Source organism: Marmota monax, unplaced genomic scaffold, assembly GCF_021218885.2.
Source record: "Marmota monax isolate L192 unplaced genomic scaffold, Marmota_monax_Labrador192_F-V1.1 WCK01_AAM20220418_F8-fsc00011, whole genome shotgun sequence".
Taxonomy (NCBI): Eukaryota; Metazoa; Chordata; class Mammalia; order Rodentia; family Sciuridae; genus Marmota; species Marmota monax.
Genome location: NW_026693082.1, coordinates 21,041,277 through 21,058,525, shown reverse-complemented (window position 1 = coordinate 21,058,525; position 17,249 = coordinate 21,041,277). Strand labels below are relative to the sequence as shown.

At 42.8% G+C, this 17,249-nt stretch overlaps 1 protein-coding gene across 3 annotated transcripts; it reads left to right on the top strand.

Annotated features, from left to right (window-relative positions):
• The first annotated feature begins 1,884 nt into the window (after positions 1-1,884).
• Cby2 (chibby family member 2) lies at positions 1,885-15,509 on the top strand. Of its 3 annotated transcripts, none has more exons than XM_046454317.2 (3): positions 1,885-1,959; positions 3,612-3,692; positions 14,179-15,509. In XM_046454317.2, exons 1-3 carry the CDS (start codon positions 1,885-1,887, stop codon positions 15,364-15,366), a joined length of 1,344 nt encoding a protein of 447 aa, XP_046310273.1. In that variant the 3' UTR covers positions 15,367-15,509. The 3 variants fall into 3 exon arrangements, with proteins under 3 accessions (XP_046310273.1, XP_046310274.1, XP_046310275.1); XM_046454318.2 differs by lacking the exon at positions 3,612-3,692 and adding an exon at positions 2,286-2,366; XM_046454319.2 differs by lacking the exon at positions 3,612-3,692.
• The last annotated feature ends 1,740 nt before the right edge of the window (positions 15,510-17,249 follow it).

The window sequence follows — 17,249 nt, the reverse complement described above, 5'->3', positions numbered from 1 at the left end:
GATCTCAAGGCGATGTTTGCATGCTCATGTTCCTGGTAGCATTATTCAAAATCGCCAAGAGGGGGAAACAACCCCAATGTCTATTGAAGGAAGAGTGAATAAACAAAATGTGGTCTACACATATAGTGAAATATTATTCAGTCTTTAAGAGGAAAGACATCCTGTCATGTGCTACAACATGGATGAATCCTAAAGCCATCATGTTAAGTGAAGTCACAGATAGACCAGTCACAGATGGACAAATACTCTGTAATTCCCCTCCTATGAGATTTCTAATAGAGTCAAAATCAGGGAGATGGAGAGTGGAAAAGGAAAAGGGGTTGCTCAAGAATGAGGGAGGGGAGAGGGGGAATTAGTGGGTAATGCAAGTTATGATTTGCAAGATGAAAATGTCCTAGAGATTTATTTCACAGTGGAGTGAATATACTCAGTGTTACTGAGTTGTACACTTAAAAAATGGTTAACATGGTAAATTGGTAAATTTAACATTATATATTTATGATCATGATTTCAAAATTTTAAAGACTTTGGGGAAGTTCCTTTGTAAAAAGAAAAATTATTTTAATGTACTTAATCAGATTTCTGGTTTTTCTATAGGTCTATCTTTTGAACTTTAATATATTGAATTTTCTTACAGCAAGATTTTCTTGTAACTGGGGTGTGGGAGACCCAAGTGGGCTGTCCCACTGTCTCTGAATCTGCCGGTCTACCACTCCTTTCCAACCCTGAACAGCAAAATAATGCAGGAGCGGGATTCTCTGGATAAGAGGCTTAATATACACAAGAGGGCTTTCACTAATAATTGTTATGGAGGTGAACCGTTTGACAGAATTGAGACCAGAAGGACTGGGCATTGTGGTCTTAATGTAGTTTCTACATATGGTCCAATAAATATAGATATTTGACTATTGCCCCTGGTTCCTGGCATAGAGCTTCTAACCCCTGTGGAATTTCCTGATAATGGAGTGATTCTGGGAGAATGGGGGATGGTTGCCAAAGGAACCATCTTGGTTGGTTGGTTGGTTCCTAACCAAGTGATTACAGTTGGAATTTTCAGCATCTCCCATCCTGAGAAGAGGGGAGGGGCTTGATTGAGTTAAATTATTAATGGCCAATGAGTTAATTAACCATGCTAATGAAATGAAATATCCACAAAATAACTGGGTTTAAGGAGCTTCGGGATTGGTGAGCACATGGAGATGCTGGGTGTATGGCATGCCCAGAGGAGACTTGAATGATGAACACCCATCTCTCCAATGTCCTGCTCTGTACACCTCCTTTCACAGTCTATTCCTGTGTTGTATCCCTTGCAATAAAATTGTAATCAAAAGTAAATCATTTTCCTGATTTTTGTATGCCATCCTAGCAAATTGCTGAACCCAGGGAAGAGGAGGTGGAAACGCCTGATTTATAGCTGATCAGTTGGAAGTATAGGTGAATTAGACCTGCGATTGACATCTGAAGTGAAGGCAGTCTTATGGGACTGAGCTCCTGACTTCTGGGATCTGACACTAACCCTGGGAGCTAATGTCAGAATGGAATTGAATTGTAGGACACCCAGTTGGTGTCAAGAAACAGCTCAGACTGTATTTCCTCCCTGGGTCTTGGCAGAGTTTGGTTTGTGTTTGTTTCTTCCTTCTTAAGTGATCCAAATGCAGGTGGAAAGAAGTTACAAGTCTCCACCTAGCCTGGCAGTGAGGATGTGAATGGCAACCAGGATGACCAAACAAGGCCAAGTGTTTGGGCAATTATGTGTCACGCTGACCCTAACTAGCCATGTGATCACAGCCAGCACAAACTCTTCTTGTTTATCAGATGCATCATTCTTGCCTATAGTGCTCAGAGAAAAACCATGAACCCTGAAAAACACCATATTGTTTTGTGATGTCACCTCTGGAATGTTCTGAGTGTTTTGGTGACCAGCTTCTGCATAGGACCTATACCTGGCACCTTACATTGGTATGACTTTTTACTTGAGATAGAAATAATAGTCTTAGGCAAGGGAGTAGGTATAGCCATCTCTGAAGCCATCTTTGAAGCCATCTCTGCTTCAAAGACTTTCAAAAGGCTTTTACGTCAACTACAATCCCTGTCTTAATTTCTGTTCAGACATCAACAAAGCATCTAATCAGATAGATCCATATCTCCAGACTCAGATTTTCATAATTTACATAATACACAAGAAGGGAATAGATGAACAGACAGTCATTATATATTTCGGGTGAGCAGTTGAGGCCCAGAGTGGGTTGGGAAGTGGAAACCTTCTTGTTTTCTCTTTTCCACAGCACTCAAGGCCAAACTTTACAAGAAAAAAAGGCACCAGATATGAGAGCCTAGAAACCCCCACCAATGTGGTTCTGCCTCAGGTATGGATAATCACAGAAGGATGTAGCCCATCGATTTTAGGCATAATAACCCTCCTCTTTAGAGATTCTAGCAAGATGTTGTAGAATAAGCAGAGAAATTAGGCCATTGGATTCCAGTTGTGATAGATGCCCCCCGCCCCCAGCTGTGGGCTTTGGGGATGCCACATGGGCTTGGGATCCTTGAATGTGGAGGCTGGGTAGATGAGCCACCTGAAAGTCCTAACCTTTCAAGTTTCTATCATACTCAGAAATAACCCAACCCTCTCAAATGAGATCCTTTGCTACAGGCTGTTGTGTAACCACTCTGGATTTCCGAGGTGAATTACAACTTGAACTTGACATCAAATGTGTAAGAATGAATCCATGAGGAGAAAACCTAGTACTCATACTAAGGGATGCAGAGTCATTTAGGGTTATGGAGATAATTAAGCCTGGTTATGTGCCAAAGACAGAATGTAAGAGGGATGGGCATGTTCTATTGTTGTTGTTTTGTGTGTGTGTGTGTGTGTGTGTTTGTTTTCTGAGGCCAACAAATTGTTGGAGTCCTGGCAGTCTAGAGATTCTCAGGTCTCCTCCCGCAAGCAGCTGTTTCCTTGGTGTGGTCCTTGGGGTTGGATTGTTTCTACTGCTGCTATGTCATAAAGGGGTTGGCCTTGCTTTCTCCAGAGTCACCTAAGGCCCCATTGGAAGACCATGGCCATGCAACCAGAAGGGTTGAAATGTAGGATGGAGGAATCCAATGCAGAGGTAACTATCTGAAAGGTTTGTCCAGGGACACACAAGGAGGACAGTCGCCCGTGGGCATTCTATGTTTACAATTAGAACCATCCCGGCAAATATGTTCAATGGGAGGCAAATATACAGGACAAGAAGACATCCTGGATGTTTGTTGTCACATCATCCTTATGGCTTTGTATGCAAGGGCCACTTTTCTGTTTCAGCTCATGACGCGTAGCCCTCATATTAGATGATTTCTCCTGATCTTTTGACAAGATGGTAACAAGCCGCAGAAACATTTTTAGTTCTGATTGTTTCTGCTTGAAACACACATTGAGCTCTGTTGGCCACTACTTCCTCCCTGAGGGTGGGTGTTGACCTGTGGTTCCTTCATAGTCCACATAAACCAATCTTTGCTCTGCTAAAGGACAGGCAGAGAATGTCAACCTGGGCGTAGGGATAAGAAGAGAATTTGATCATGTGATAGAGATGGGAAGTGGAAACCTTCTTGTTTTCTCTTTTCCACAGCACTCAAGGCCAAATTTTATAAGAAAAAAAGACACCAGATATGAGAGCCTAGAAACCCCCACCAATGTGGTTCTGCCTCAGGTATGGATAATCACAGAATTATCCATTTCTCCTGTTTCTCTCCCTGGGAGCTTTCCAGCTCCCAGGGAGAGAAATAGGCTCTGTAGTCAAAGAGGAAAAAAAAATCCTCTAAGAAGGCTAGAGCTTTTTCTGGGGTGGCTCACTTTCTGTATTGCCAAACCTGGTGCAGTTGATGGGGTCTTAGAGGGCAGAGGGCCACGGGATGAGGGGATCTCTGCTGTCTGGGTGTGCGCACCCCACACGAACAGATGTGGCCTCAGGCTTACATGCCAGGATGCTCTGACTGGGTCTCTGGGGGAGGGGAGTGATATCTCTATACAGATGATCTGAACCAAACAAGAGGGACTGATGTTCTTGCTATACCTCCATCAATGAGATGGCATGCAGCTTAAGGGAAAAGGGTAAATCTGAGAAACCAGGAGAGGAAGAAATATTGACTGAGCACTGATGACATTGTGTGTCAGGGCCAGGGCCATGCCGGTGAGTGGTAGAGATTTTACAGATATGGGAAGCCCAACAGGGATGGCAGAGCTGGAATAGGAGCATCCTTTCTTCTCTGTCACCTGGCTGGGCCAGGTTGGGTCTGAGATTTGTAATTCCTGTCTAGTTTTTAAGAGCAAGTGTCTCCCCTCTCCCAATCTTTTTTAAAAAACTTCTTTCCTCTTGATTTTTTAAAATTAATTTTTAAAATTTATATATGACAATGGAATGCATTACAATTCTTATTACACATACAGAGCACAATTTTTCATATCTGGTTGTATACAAAGTATGTTCACACCAATTCATGTCTTTATACATGTACTTTGGATAATAATGTCCATTACATTCCACCATCATTTCTAACCCCATGCCCCCTCCCTGTCCCTCCCACCCCTCTACCCTATCTAGAATTCATCTATTCCTCCCACACTCCCATTCCCCACCCCACTATGAGTCAGCCTCCTTTATATCAGAGAAAACATTAGGCATTTGGTTTTTTGGGATTGACTAACTTCACTTAGCATTATCTCCTCTAACTCCCTCCATTTACCTGCAAATGCCATGATTATATTCTCTTATATTGCTGAGTAATATCCCATTGTGTATATATGCCACATTTTAAAAATCCATTCATCTATTGAAGGGCAGGTAGGTTGGTTCCACAGTTTAGCTATTGTGAATTGTGCTGCTATAGACACTGATGTGGCTGTGTCCCTGTAATATGATCTGTGTCTAATAGAGAAAAAAGTAGATCCTAATCTCCATCATGTGGGATTAGGCCCCAACTTCCATAATAAGATTCCTTTGGTATAAGAATCAAAATTAAGAATCAATAAATGGGATGGACTCAAACTAAAAAGTTTCTTCTCAGCAAAAGAAACAATCTGCAAAGTAAGTAGAGAGCCTACATCTTGGGAGCAAAGTTTTACCCCTCATACATCAGATAGAGGACTAATCTCTAGGGTACATAAAGAACTCAAAAGCCAAGCACCAAAAAAAACCCAAATAACCCAATCAATAAATGGGCCAAGGTCCCCTCCCCCAATCTTAACAGCTAATTCCAAGCTCCCTGTGTGTATCTGCCCTGTGCAGTTTTGAGACCAAGTCCATGGGTTTGGGGGAAGGAAGGGCAACAGCAGCTCTGCCTCCAAGAAGCAGCTCTGGCAGTAGCTCCAGTCCTGCTGGGCATCTGGGCTTCTCAATCAGACTGTAAATGCGTATGACTCAGGATTTGTTATCACCCTTAGGTCTTTTCAAGTCTTATTGATTTCCCATTTTTCTTCCTCACATTAAATATTTGTGTTTTCTGATCTATTTCCCTCCAGCACATTAACTTGCAAGTCATGAGTGTTATTTCCTGCCCAAGTGAACTGATCTCCTGGTTCCTCTTGCACATAATGATGTGGTGCTCACAGGTTCTCTGACTTCCCCAGTGAGCACTGGCTGGGAATTTCATTAAGTGCTGTTTACTCCTAGATCATTAATGAAGGATCTCTAACCAGGCCAGAATGAGCTCTGATGGCACCTTCCAGTGCCCCCCTGCTCCTCTCCTGGCTGTCTTTTCTCCCCATTTTTTTGGGCTTGTTCTTTAGAAGTGACGGGATCCCTCTGACAGTACCAGTATCTCTGCCAATATGAATAACTTTTCAGGGAAAGATTTCAGGACAGTCTGTGTTAAATGATTAGTGAAAACTACCATGTATAATCTCTTCTTTATTCTCTTTTTTGCTACAAGTGTTGTAATTCTATCAAAATCAGTCATGTTGACCTGGTGAACTATACTTTTACCTGTTAGAATTTATTAAAACAAATATTGACTTTATCAAAGGACTTGGGGAGGTAAGTTAATTTTTTAAAATGGTAATGAGACTCAGTCAGTTATGTCATCTCATTTGCAAATTGGTAGCATGTTTGGCATTATTTCATTTCAGGATCTGAGGACCTTTCCACTCTATAAGCTTTAGAAGTACCCAGGATGACTAAATGTTCTCTGCTAGTAACCTTCAGTAATGGAGGTAAAATAGATGTTGAAAAACTTGGTCAATAGACTTTGATTTTTCCTTGAGTGTTTGAACATCTCTTCTGGGTTGTGGTAGGAGTAGAGAGAACTTCAAGATGTGTATCAGTCCATTTTCTATTGCCATAACAAAATACCTGAGATCGAGTAATTTAGAAAGAATAGAGGTTTATTAAGCTCATAGTTCTGGAAGCTTAGAAGACCAAAAGCCAGTGAGGATCTTTTTGCTGCCTCCTAACATGGCAGAGAGCATCATATGGCAAGACAGAGCAAACTAGTCACAGAGAGCTCACCTTCATAAAAAGTCACTCCTGCTATAATCCTTTAATCCGTGAATGAATTAATCCATTCATGACCCAATCACTTCCCAAAAGTCCCACCTCTCAAAAATGATTAGCCCATTATTTGGGGGTTTAAGTTTTCAACACATGAAATTTAGGAGACACATTCAAACCATAGCAGTCCATGTCAGCTAAGCCTGGCTAATCACCGTACAGTCCCATCCCCAAAGTAATTCCACCCTGGAAGATCCCACTCACAAGAGTCCTGTTCCTTAGAAATCCTGTAGCACCAATAGGAGACTCCGTTCCTCTTGGCTCCCTTTGCCCTTTTCCCCTCTCCTTTCCATGAGCTGCTCTTTTCTATACTCTCACTATCCCTGAGGCTAGTGATCTGACCGAGGCATATAGTCCTTGGGGATTTCAAGCATTTCCCTTCTAGGATCACTCCCATTTAAAAGGAGATGCCAGGAAGGGGGCCAAACCTACACTGAGAAAGAATTCTTGAGCATAGGTGGGATTTCAGACATCTACATGGGCACAAATTGTGCCCAGGCATCTTCTTGGGATCATCAGCATTAAGAGATTATTTGGTCACAGCCACTTTGATGCTGAGAACAGGGTTTTGGTTGCTTTTCCAACACCTGATGGAAAGGTATAATAAGTTGTCCCTGTCCTGTAGCCACTTAATGTCTTATTCTTCCATGAAGGGAGACAACCCTTTTCTTCCCCATCTACTGGGTCTCTGTCCCTGTGTGAGAGAATTTCCCAGAGACCAGGAAGGAGCTGATCCTTTCCTTTGTGGGAAACTTGGACCATATGGCCATAGGCTCTGCCTCTTATCCTTCTCAGGGTGTTTGAGAAGGTTTATTTGGGCACAGACCTCTTCTCAGGGCCTGACTTATCAGGGCAGATTAGCTCAGTCCAGGGAACCAACCCAATGACCACTGACACTGGTCGAGAAAACCTACTGAAAGGAACTGGCTGCAAACATAGACTGAGGAGGCCTGCGATTCATACCTGCATGTGTTTGCTTAGCTCAGAGGCTCACATTGTGGAAAAGTCTCTTGCAGAAAAATATACTCAGCATTTGCAACAGTGGCTCAGGCCAGGAGATGTTAAATCTTACCAGTAGAGCTGACTGTGTGTTTGATCTTTGTGACATCTTGCCTGCCCCTTGTCCTCTTACAACCCCAGGAAGTAGACACCAGCTTTGTTTAGGCTTATTTGGGGGGGTGACACTCAGAGCAGCTAAGAGATTTTCTGAGGAGTACTCAACCACAGGAATTGGAGCTCAAAGATATTGGAAATTTGGGGATTTTACTGTGATTGGATTACAGGCTCAAGATGATGAAATGGATAGCTGGCATGCTGTGGGCAGAGGCAGCTTCTTTCAAGGGAAGCACACAGAGGGACCTGGGAGTTTGTGGAATTCACAAGGTAGCAAACTCCACTGTTGGAGATTTTTACATCATGCAATCACATCCCTGCACTAGGATTATTTTAAAGTTTTAAAATTTGAATTGAGGGTTGGGGTTGTGACTCAGTGGTACAGCACTTGCCTAGCATGTGTGAGGTACTGGGTTTGATTCTTAGCACCACATAAAAATTAATTAATTAATTAATTAATTAAGGTTCCTCAACAACTAAAAATAAATTAAAAAAATATGAAATGAAATGGGGATATAGCTTTATCAAATACACTTCATTATCCTTTAGGGCAAATGAACAGTGCTGCCATAGGGTAGCTCCCAGGCTTATGAGAACCTTTTCAGGGTATTCCAAGGAATTTTTAGGAGCATAGAACTCTTTTCAGATCCTTTGTTGTTTTTCCAAGACAAAAGAAATGGCCACTTTTGGAGGCCCAAAAATAACAGAATATGAACAGTTTCATAGAATCTAGTCTAATATCTCCTCCCATTTTTCAGTGCATGTTGGTCAATTCATTCATCAGCAGGGACACATTAAGCCTTCACTGTATGTCAAATCTATAGTTTTAATTCTCAGGACTAGGAATGTCTAAAATAAATAAATAAATAAATAACAAGTTACTGTCTTTAGAGAATTTCAATTTATTTATAGAAATAAATGGGGAGAACAGGATGTATGAAAACTATTGGAATGATGACAACACATGCAAAATAAAATACTTAGCCATTATGAAGTGCTAGAATGGGCATGGATTTTGGAGTGAAATGTACTAATGTTAAGACCTTGCTCCACCCCCTTGTTGGCTATGGGATGCTAGGTAGAAACATCTCAGATCTTTGGGTAAGATATTGCATATGAATAAAGAAAGCCATTAGCATATTGTTAGACATATAATAGTCACTCAGTGTTATTTCCTTTAGCTTGTTGTGTGCAACCTTCCTCTAAGGAAATATTAAGCAACTGCTTGTGAATGTAACAACTATTCTTTACAAAGAAAATATATTCTTTCTTTTTATTTTTGAATTCTACAAAAAATTCTCTGAAATAAGTAGGTTGGGATAGACAGCGGTATGAGTTGTACGCGGCAATGTTAGTGAATGGCATCTCCTAGAGTCAGGCACTGTATAACCTGCAAAAATACATGGGGTGTGTTAGTCCCCTCATTTTCTAGACATGGAAAGTGAGGCACAGAAGTTAGATGACTTTGTCAGGGTTATGCACTCAGACAGTGCAGAGCCAAGAGTCTCTTCAGGTGTTATTATGTCCTAACTTGCTGCGTACATTAACGCACTTTAACCTCTAATTTTCACCAAGAAATAACTGATGCTATTCACTGATTTTTCAAATTGACTGGAAGTTTCTTGAGATCAAGACCTGTGAGCTCGGAACACAGTAGATACCAACTTTAATGTTAATCAACAATGTGGAGAAGAGTTGATGAAATAGCATTCTAAGTGGGAGTATGATTAAGGTGAGGAATTTTCAAAAGGCCAAGAAAGAGCTCCTCTTGGAGGAAGAATTCCAGCTAGCTCTGATTGGAATTGGAGAAAAAACACAAGACAGAATGAATTTGCTTCGACTCAATGTTTCTCCAAAGTTTAATCCTGAATTCTGTCATATCTGAACAGACTTGCAATTTTTTTCCTTAAAGTTTCTCATTTTCAGAAAAAGAAATGATGCTTCTTTATTTTAGTGCCTCTTAATAATATCCATAGAATTCTGAATTTGTTAAAATAAGCTATTTTTCTTCTAATACCCATTCAAATAAATGCACACCTGATAAAGTTTTAGAGGTATTTAAGTGTTCTAAGAAGTCAAGCCATGAGGCAGCACTGGATTTGACCACTAACTGGGTCCCTATGGGATAGGAGGAAAGATAGTAGGGCTCATTTGTAAGGGAAGGATTTGGTTCTCTGATGAGAAAGTAAAGGGGACCTATTTAGCCTGTCAGCCTTCTAGATTAAGTGTTGTGGGTATGGGACAAGGAAGGCACCAGGTCTGCTTGGGAAAAGCTGGCCATTGAAGGGCAAGGACAAGATGTCAACAAGGATGCTGGGGCCCCAGTTATGCCAATCAGCAAATATGGCTCCAGGAGACCAGAGAAAGTGAGACCAAAGTTAGAGGTCGTGTTTCCAATCCCTCATCATGTAGCAGTGTAAAACAAGGCTGCAGTGTAAGAGAATATGACCAAGGTCAGTTTATGGTGTGCATAAGGACAAGGGTCAAATACCCAGGTTTTCCAGAGCTGGGGATCTGCCACATGTTAATATTCTATTGAGAATATTTCTATTGAGGGGCCAGTTGGAAAGTCCTTGAGTACCTAGTTCAGTGTGTGCCTAAGGAAAAAAAGAAGCTCAGTGACATGATTGAAAGGCCAGCATGGATATAAACAGGAACAGATATAAAGCCTTAGTGGATGCTGATTAGTGAGCATCCTCTTTGGATGCTCAGTTGGATCAAGAAGAGCATCTCTGATTGAAACAAAGCAACTATTAAAGAGAAATTATGAGACAATTAGGGAAATTTGAACATCAACTTAGTATTTGATGATATTAAGGGAACATTGCTACATTTTAAAGGGATGATAATGATGTGGTTCTGTGAAATGATGCACATTGATGCATTTATGAATAAAAACATGATTTCTCTTTGCATTAAAATAATCATGTGGTGGGGGATGGTTGTGGAACAAGTGTGGCCTTGATTTGATTGCTGGTGAAGCTGGGTAAGGAGTAAGTGGAAATTTATTTGATCATTCTTTCTCCTTTCATATATGTTTGAAATTTTCCATAATAAAAAGTTGAGGAAAACCATCTTGATTCTCAAGTTACTGGAAGTCCTTTGGCAAATCCATGGTAATTTCCCAAGTGTGTGCTTTATACATGTAAGTTCTGGGAACCAGAAGTGGGGGTTTGTGTCTAATCCAGTGTAGTAGGGCTGGTTATAGACTTCTCTGAGTTTCAGTCTGTCTGTAAAATGGGAATACAGGTTGAGTATACCTTATGTATAATACATGGAAACAAATGTTTCAGATTTTGGATTTTGTAAAATTTTGGAATATTTGCATATATACAATAAGATATCTTGGGAATGGAACCCATGTCTAAACACAAAATAAATTTATGTTTCACATATATTTTATACATATGTCCTGAAGATCATTTTATACAATATTTTTAGTGGGCCCATATTTTGACTGCAACTTTTATTGCATGAGATCAGGTGTGGAATTTTCCACTTGTGGCATCATGTTAGGGTTCAAGAAGTTTTGGATTTTGAATTTTTGGATTAGGAGTGCTCAACCTATTATAATATTTTATGTGCCAGTGTTGTGAGGATGAAATGAATTCTGTATGGAGAATGCTCACCTCAGGATCTTGTGTCTCGATATTTGTTTCCTACTTCCTTTTCCCTCTCAGAACTGGGATAGGCACTAAACTACATCTTCTCATGGTAATATCTTCAGGAGTTAGATCTTGCTGAGATAGAGCCTTGCATGCGTTCTGGTGCAAGAATAGAGAGGTATTTCCTTACTTGGCCTTGGCTAGTCATCCCAGAAATCTGGAATTCAGGGGCCTTAAACTTTTATTGGAAAATAGTCTGGACTATCCACAGTGAGGTTCATTCTGATCACAGACTCAGCCACAGGAGTCCTTTATGCTTCCCTAATTGAGAAATGTGAAAACCATGGAGGCTAAATTTATTGAAATGAAATAAGGTTCTGCTTAAAGAATGCCCTTGCACCTTTGCTACCTGGAAGATTGAGCTTACTTTTACTGAGTTAATGATATGTACTTATTGCAAAGTTAATGGTATAGAACTGTGTCTTCTATTTATCTAGCTTTTTGCATCTTAAAGAATTCTAACTTTATATGCTGTGTAAATTGCCTCTCTCTCTCTCTCTCTCTCTCTTTCTACACACACACACACACATACACACACACACACACTGCAGATAATTTGTTTTCTACCTTCTGTCTCTGTAAAATTGTGAAAATCACCCAAGAAATGAGGAGTTGATAATATCTGGAAAGCATTTTTATGTACTTGCATGAAATGCTTTGGATGGCTTTAGAAGTAACTATCGTGATCTTATATTTATTTAATTCATTGTTGCCATGGTTGTCTCTTCTCCAGTGTGTATTACACCTGTTCACGTCTTTCTGAATACATCTCATAGTTCTTGCACTATTAAAATCTGCTTTTCTCAATGATAATAATATCTTACATTTCTAAGGCACTTGGTAATTTAAAGAACATTTTTGTCTCTGTTATTTGCTTAGTTCATAACAGTGGTGTTGTGAACTAAGCAGGGTACATATTATTATCTGCATTTTACAGATATATTTCATTGACTTTTTTTTTAATAGTATAGGGGATTGAACCCAGGGACTCACATATACCTGACAAGTACTCTATCACTGAGCTATATCCTCAGCCCATCATTGATTTTCCTTGTTAATATTTTTTTTAGTTGTAGATGGACCAATACCTTTGGTTTTTATTTATTTTTATGTGGTGCTGAGGATCAAACCCAGTGCCTCACACATGTGAGGCAAGCACTCTACCACTGAGCCACAACCCCAGCCTCCATCATTGATTTTTAATGTTGGAAGGTGCCTCTAGGATCACAGAGGTTGATTCGCTATATTTTACTGGTGAAAAATCCAAGTCTCAGAGAATGTGAGACAACCTCCAGCTTCGAACTGCTCACCAGTGACAGAACCTGAACCAGGTCTTGGCCCCTCTCTCTTTAATCTTGCTCTCTTAGAGGTGTCCAAACCGCGTCATCCAGAATCATGTAAGGGAGCTGGTTAGAAATGGAGATTTCTGGCCCCCACTTCAATATGTTGAATTAGATTCCCAAATGGAAGGCTCAGAAATCTGCATTTAAAACTCATTCAGATTATGCTTGGAACTGCAAAAGCCATTAAGCTTTGCAGATCCGGGTCCTCTTTTTATGCTGTAGTTTTGAGGTTCATGGCCACCACCATGAGAGCCTCTTTATAAATTCCTTAGTGCCCTTTGTGTCTTCATTCCTACGGGTCCAACTCTCAGCACTCAGTGATCTGTCTGGGATGGTGCTCGTCTCTCCAAAATGAGCAGCTAGACTTTGTTTTGAGCCCTGCACTGTGTTGAGGGCTGAGATGGATGTTTAAAGGGCAGTGGTCAGGACAGACTCCAAGATGCTAAGAGAGGAGGATGAACCTGAGTGGTCCAGAGGAGAAGGGAGGGGGTGATCAACATCACCCCATCTTAAACACAGTGATTTGGATAGCTATCAGGGTGATTCATGCTATCCCTCTGCTCATGCCAATTGCAAGCATACACCTGTAGCTGGGGTAGCTTGAGAACAATATTTGTTCTTTTAGGGTGACAGAAATGTGACAGAATTCATGCTTAGTGATTTTGTGCATGATCTTTTTTAAGACTTCAAATATCTCTGAATCAAGGAGGTACCATTATGTCCCACTTTGAAACTGTCGCTCAAATTACTTGATTAAATTCTTGTGACTGATAAGTGGTAAGTCCAGCACTGTAAATATTTGGTTGCTTCTAAAATCGATACTTTAGCCTCCACCATATACATCTGAATCACATTAACCTCTAATTAATATGGATTTTATATTTGTACACTTGCCTATTCACCAAGATTTGCTTGTAACCCCAGAATCAATACTTATAGCACTTCTATGGCCATTGGACATACAGAGTAGTGCATGTGGTCTGTAGCAGAGACTCCAACGTGGGGACTTCTTGTTTGAACTCTCATACTGGAACATAGGGCTCTTTAGGTAGAGTTGAAGGTGCTATCTATTGTCCCTAATCACAAGAAGCCTTTGATGGAGAAAACACGGTGTTTGTTAAGTCTTGTTCCAGCATGAATGACGGTGCTGTTAATGATGTGCTCCATCTTAACGAATCAATCAAACATATTCATTAAGACATCTTTAAACAGAAACACACATAAAACAAGGTTATGTATTGATCAGTTGTAACTAGAGGCTCACAGGAACCTAGTCCTGCACTTCCCCTGGGGACAATGGTTCAGAATTTATCAATTCAAGGTTGGAGATGACTTTATACAACAAAACTACCAAGAATAACAAGGGTTGGCTCTATTTCCTTGTGAGGACCCCAGGAGGCAAAAATGTCCCCAGGGACCAGGAGCCTCTTAGACTTTCAGGGTTTATTGGGGGGTGTCCTGGGCCTGTCCACTAGCTCTGGGTGTGTCCGTCCCTCCATTAACACTGGACTTCCCTGTTCTCTCCCACAGAGGGGCACTGCTGAGCCCTTCCTAAGGCTCCACACCCTGTACTCCACCCCTCGCTGTTCGCGGCAGGCCCAGGCGGCGCAGGGCCGCCGGGTGGTCAGCCAGCACTCCTACCCGCTCAACCGCTTCTCCTCCGTGCCTTTCGAACCCATGGAGCGCCCCACCTCCCAGGCGGATCTGGAGCTGGATTACAACCCGCCGCGGGTGCAGCTCAGTGACGAGATGTTCGTGTTCCGGGACGGAAGGTGGGTGAACGAGAACTGTCGCCTCCAGTCCCCTTACTTCTCTCCTTCTTCCTCCTTCCACCACAAGCTGCACCACAAGAGGCTGGCCAAGGAGTACCTGCTGCAGGAGGAGAACCGGGCCCTGCGGGAGGAGAACAAGGCCCTGCGGGAGGAGAACAAGAGCCTCCGCAAGGAGAACAAGATCCTGCAGGTCTTCTGCGAGGAGCACCAGGCCGCCCTGGGCCGCGAGGAGAGCCGCGCCTCCTCCCCACCGCTGCACAAGGACAACGCGTCGCTGGAGGCGGTCAAGAAGGACAACGCGGCCCTGCCGTCGCAGTGCAGCAAGGAGAACAGCACGCTGCAGCTCCTCCGGGAGGAGAACCGAGCCCTGCAGCAGCTGCTGGAGCAGAGGCAGGCCTACTGGAGCCAGGCCGAGGACAAGAGCACCTCTGTGGAGGACAGCAAGCCAGTGCCCTCCCCCCACCAGGAGCCGCACGGGCCTGGACTGCTGCCCGACCAGAGCCCGGGCCTTTCCTCTCCCTTTGAAGAGCCCAAAGGACCCTCGAGCCCGCAAGAGGACTCCAAGACGCTGCGGGCCTTGAGGGAGATGGTCGGCAACCTGTCGGGGCCTTCCAGGGAGGACGAGGGCAAGACGGTCACAAGCCTGGTGGGTGGAGAGCAGCCCCTGCAGCTGATGAGAGAGATGAGCCAGGCGCTGCAGGCCCTGTGCGAGGAGAATCGGCTCCTGCAGGAGGAGAACAGGGCCCTGCACGTGCTCCGCGAGGAGCACCGCGCCTTCCAGGAGGAGAACAAGGCCCTGTGGGAGAACAATAAGCTGAGGCTGCAGCAGAGGCTGGTCATCGACACGGTGACAGAGGTCACCGCCCGCATGGAGATGCTCATCGAGGAGCTCTATGCCTTCATGCCATCCAAGAACAAGGACCTCAAGAAGCCCAGCAGGGTCTGAGGCCTTAGCAGTGGACAGGGACACGAAGTTCAGGGACAGAACACCACACCGGGCAAAAGAAAATCCCCCTCTTTCCCTCGTTGTCCTTGCCTTTACCCACCAGTGTGTGCCTGCTGCAGAGAGGCATTAAGGGACCTCCTAAACTCAGAGAAGAAATAAAGGCCTAGGAGGCTGGGATTAGCCAACACCAGCATGCCACTTTGGCTTCTTTTCCTTTTGCAAAAAGTAGAATTGTTTAGAGCAATTTTAGGTTCATAGAAAAATTGAGCTGAAGGTACAGAGCTCTCATATGCCCCCTGCCCTCTCGCATGCACAGTTCCCCCACTACCAACATCCCCCACCAGAGTATTATGTTTGTTAAAACTGATGAACCTACACCGATATATCATTATCTCCCCAAGTCTGCAGCACACTTTAGGATTCCCTTTTGAAATTGTGTATTAGGTTTGGACAGTGTATGACATGGCCACCACTGTAGTATCATACAGAATGGTCTCACTGTCCTACAGTTCTTTAGTCATCTTACCTCCAGCCTCTGGCAACCACTGTCTCCAGAGTTTTGCCTTCCCTAGAACGATGACGTGTAGTTGGAATCATCCAGTGGGTAGGGGAGTGGGGTGGGGTGCATGCAAAAGCTGCATGCAAATTGCTTTCTTTGACTTCAATATGCATTTAATTTCCTTCATGCCTTTTTGTAGATTGATAGCTCATTCCTTTTTAGCGCTGAATACCATTCCATTCTATGAATGTACCACAGTTTATTTACCCATTTACCTTCTGAAGGACACCTTGGTGGCTTCCAAGTTTTAACAATTATGAATCTACTTTCTTTTTCTTTTCTCCCCGAGTCTCTCTCTTTTGCCTTTACTGTTTGTTTTTATTTCCTCCTTTCTTCCTTCCTCCTTTTCTGCTTCCTCTTGTCTTTCTTATCTCCTATTTCTGAGGCTATAGCATTGAGGGAGAAGAGATCACTCTAACTTGGGGCTTCTCAACTGTGTCACTAGACATTAGGGAATGCATACCTCTTTGTGTTAGGGACTGTCCTGTATGGTATTCTCCAGCATCCCCGGCCTCTCCCCATCAGATGCCACTTAAGGCCAACTGGCCCACAGCTAAGGCAAATACGTCTCTAGAGATTGTCAAATATCCCCTGGAAAGCAAAATCCTAACACTGCCCCAGGGCTCTCAAAGTACAGCCCTTGAAACACAAGTCCATGAAATGCTCTGAGAAAACAAAGATTTCTACAGGGGCAATCCTATTACAATTCTCTCCATCAGATTCATAATTCTCTGACTTAAAGCATCTGAGACATGCTACAAAGTTATCTGCTTATTTTTGGGGAACCCAAGATTGCCTGATTTTATTGGATTCCAAGGGAATCCCTCTTTATATTACTTTGTTGATAACCAAGTTTTGGAAGGGGTGCTCTCTGCTCTCCCTGACCCTAGGCTCACCTTTATACTCCTGGATTCACACTTTCCACTTGGATTCAAGAGCTTGGACAGGTGGCTACCAGGCTCATTGAATGAAGGTATAGAGGCTCAAGATTGGGTGTCTTGGTCTTTTTGAAATTTCTCATTTTAAAGTTGAACATACTTTAGAACAAGAAGTTGAAAGGTAGCCTCAGGCAACTAAAGAGCGGAGTTTGGCTCCCAAACTTTGCTTTTTAATGAAATCACCTGAAGGGTAAGTTAGTCAGCTTTTTTTTGTCGCTGTGACCAAAAGACCTGACAAGAACAATTAGAGGAGAAAAAATCTATTTGGCGCTCACGCTTTCAGAGGTCCATAGATGGCCAACTCCATTGCTGTGGCCAAAAGTGAAGCAGAATATCAGAGTGGAAGGGTGTGCTGGAGGAAAGCAGCTCAGAACCTGGCAACAAGG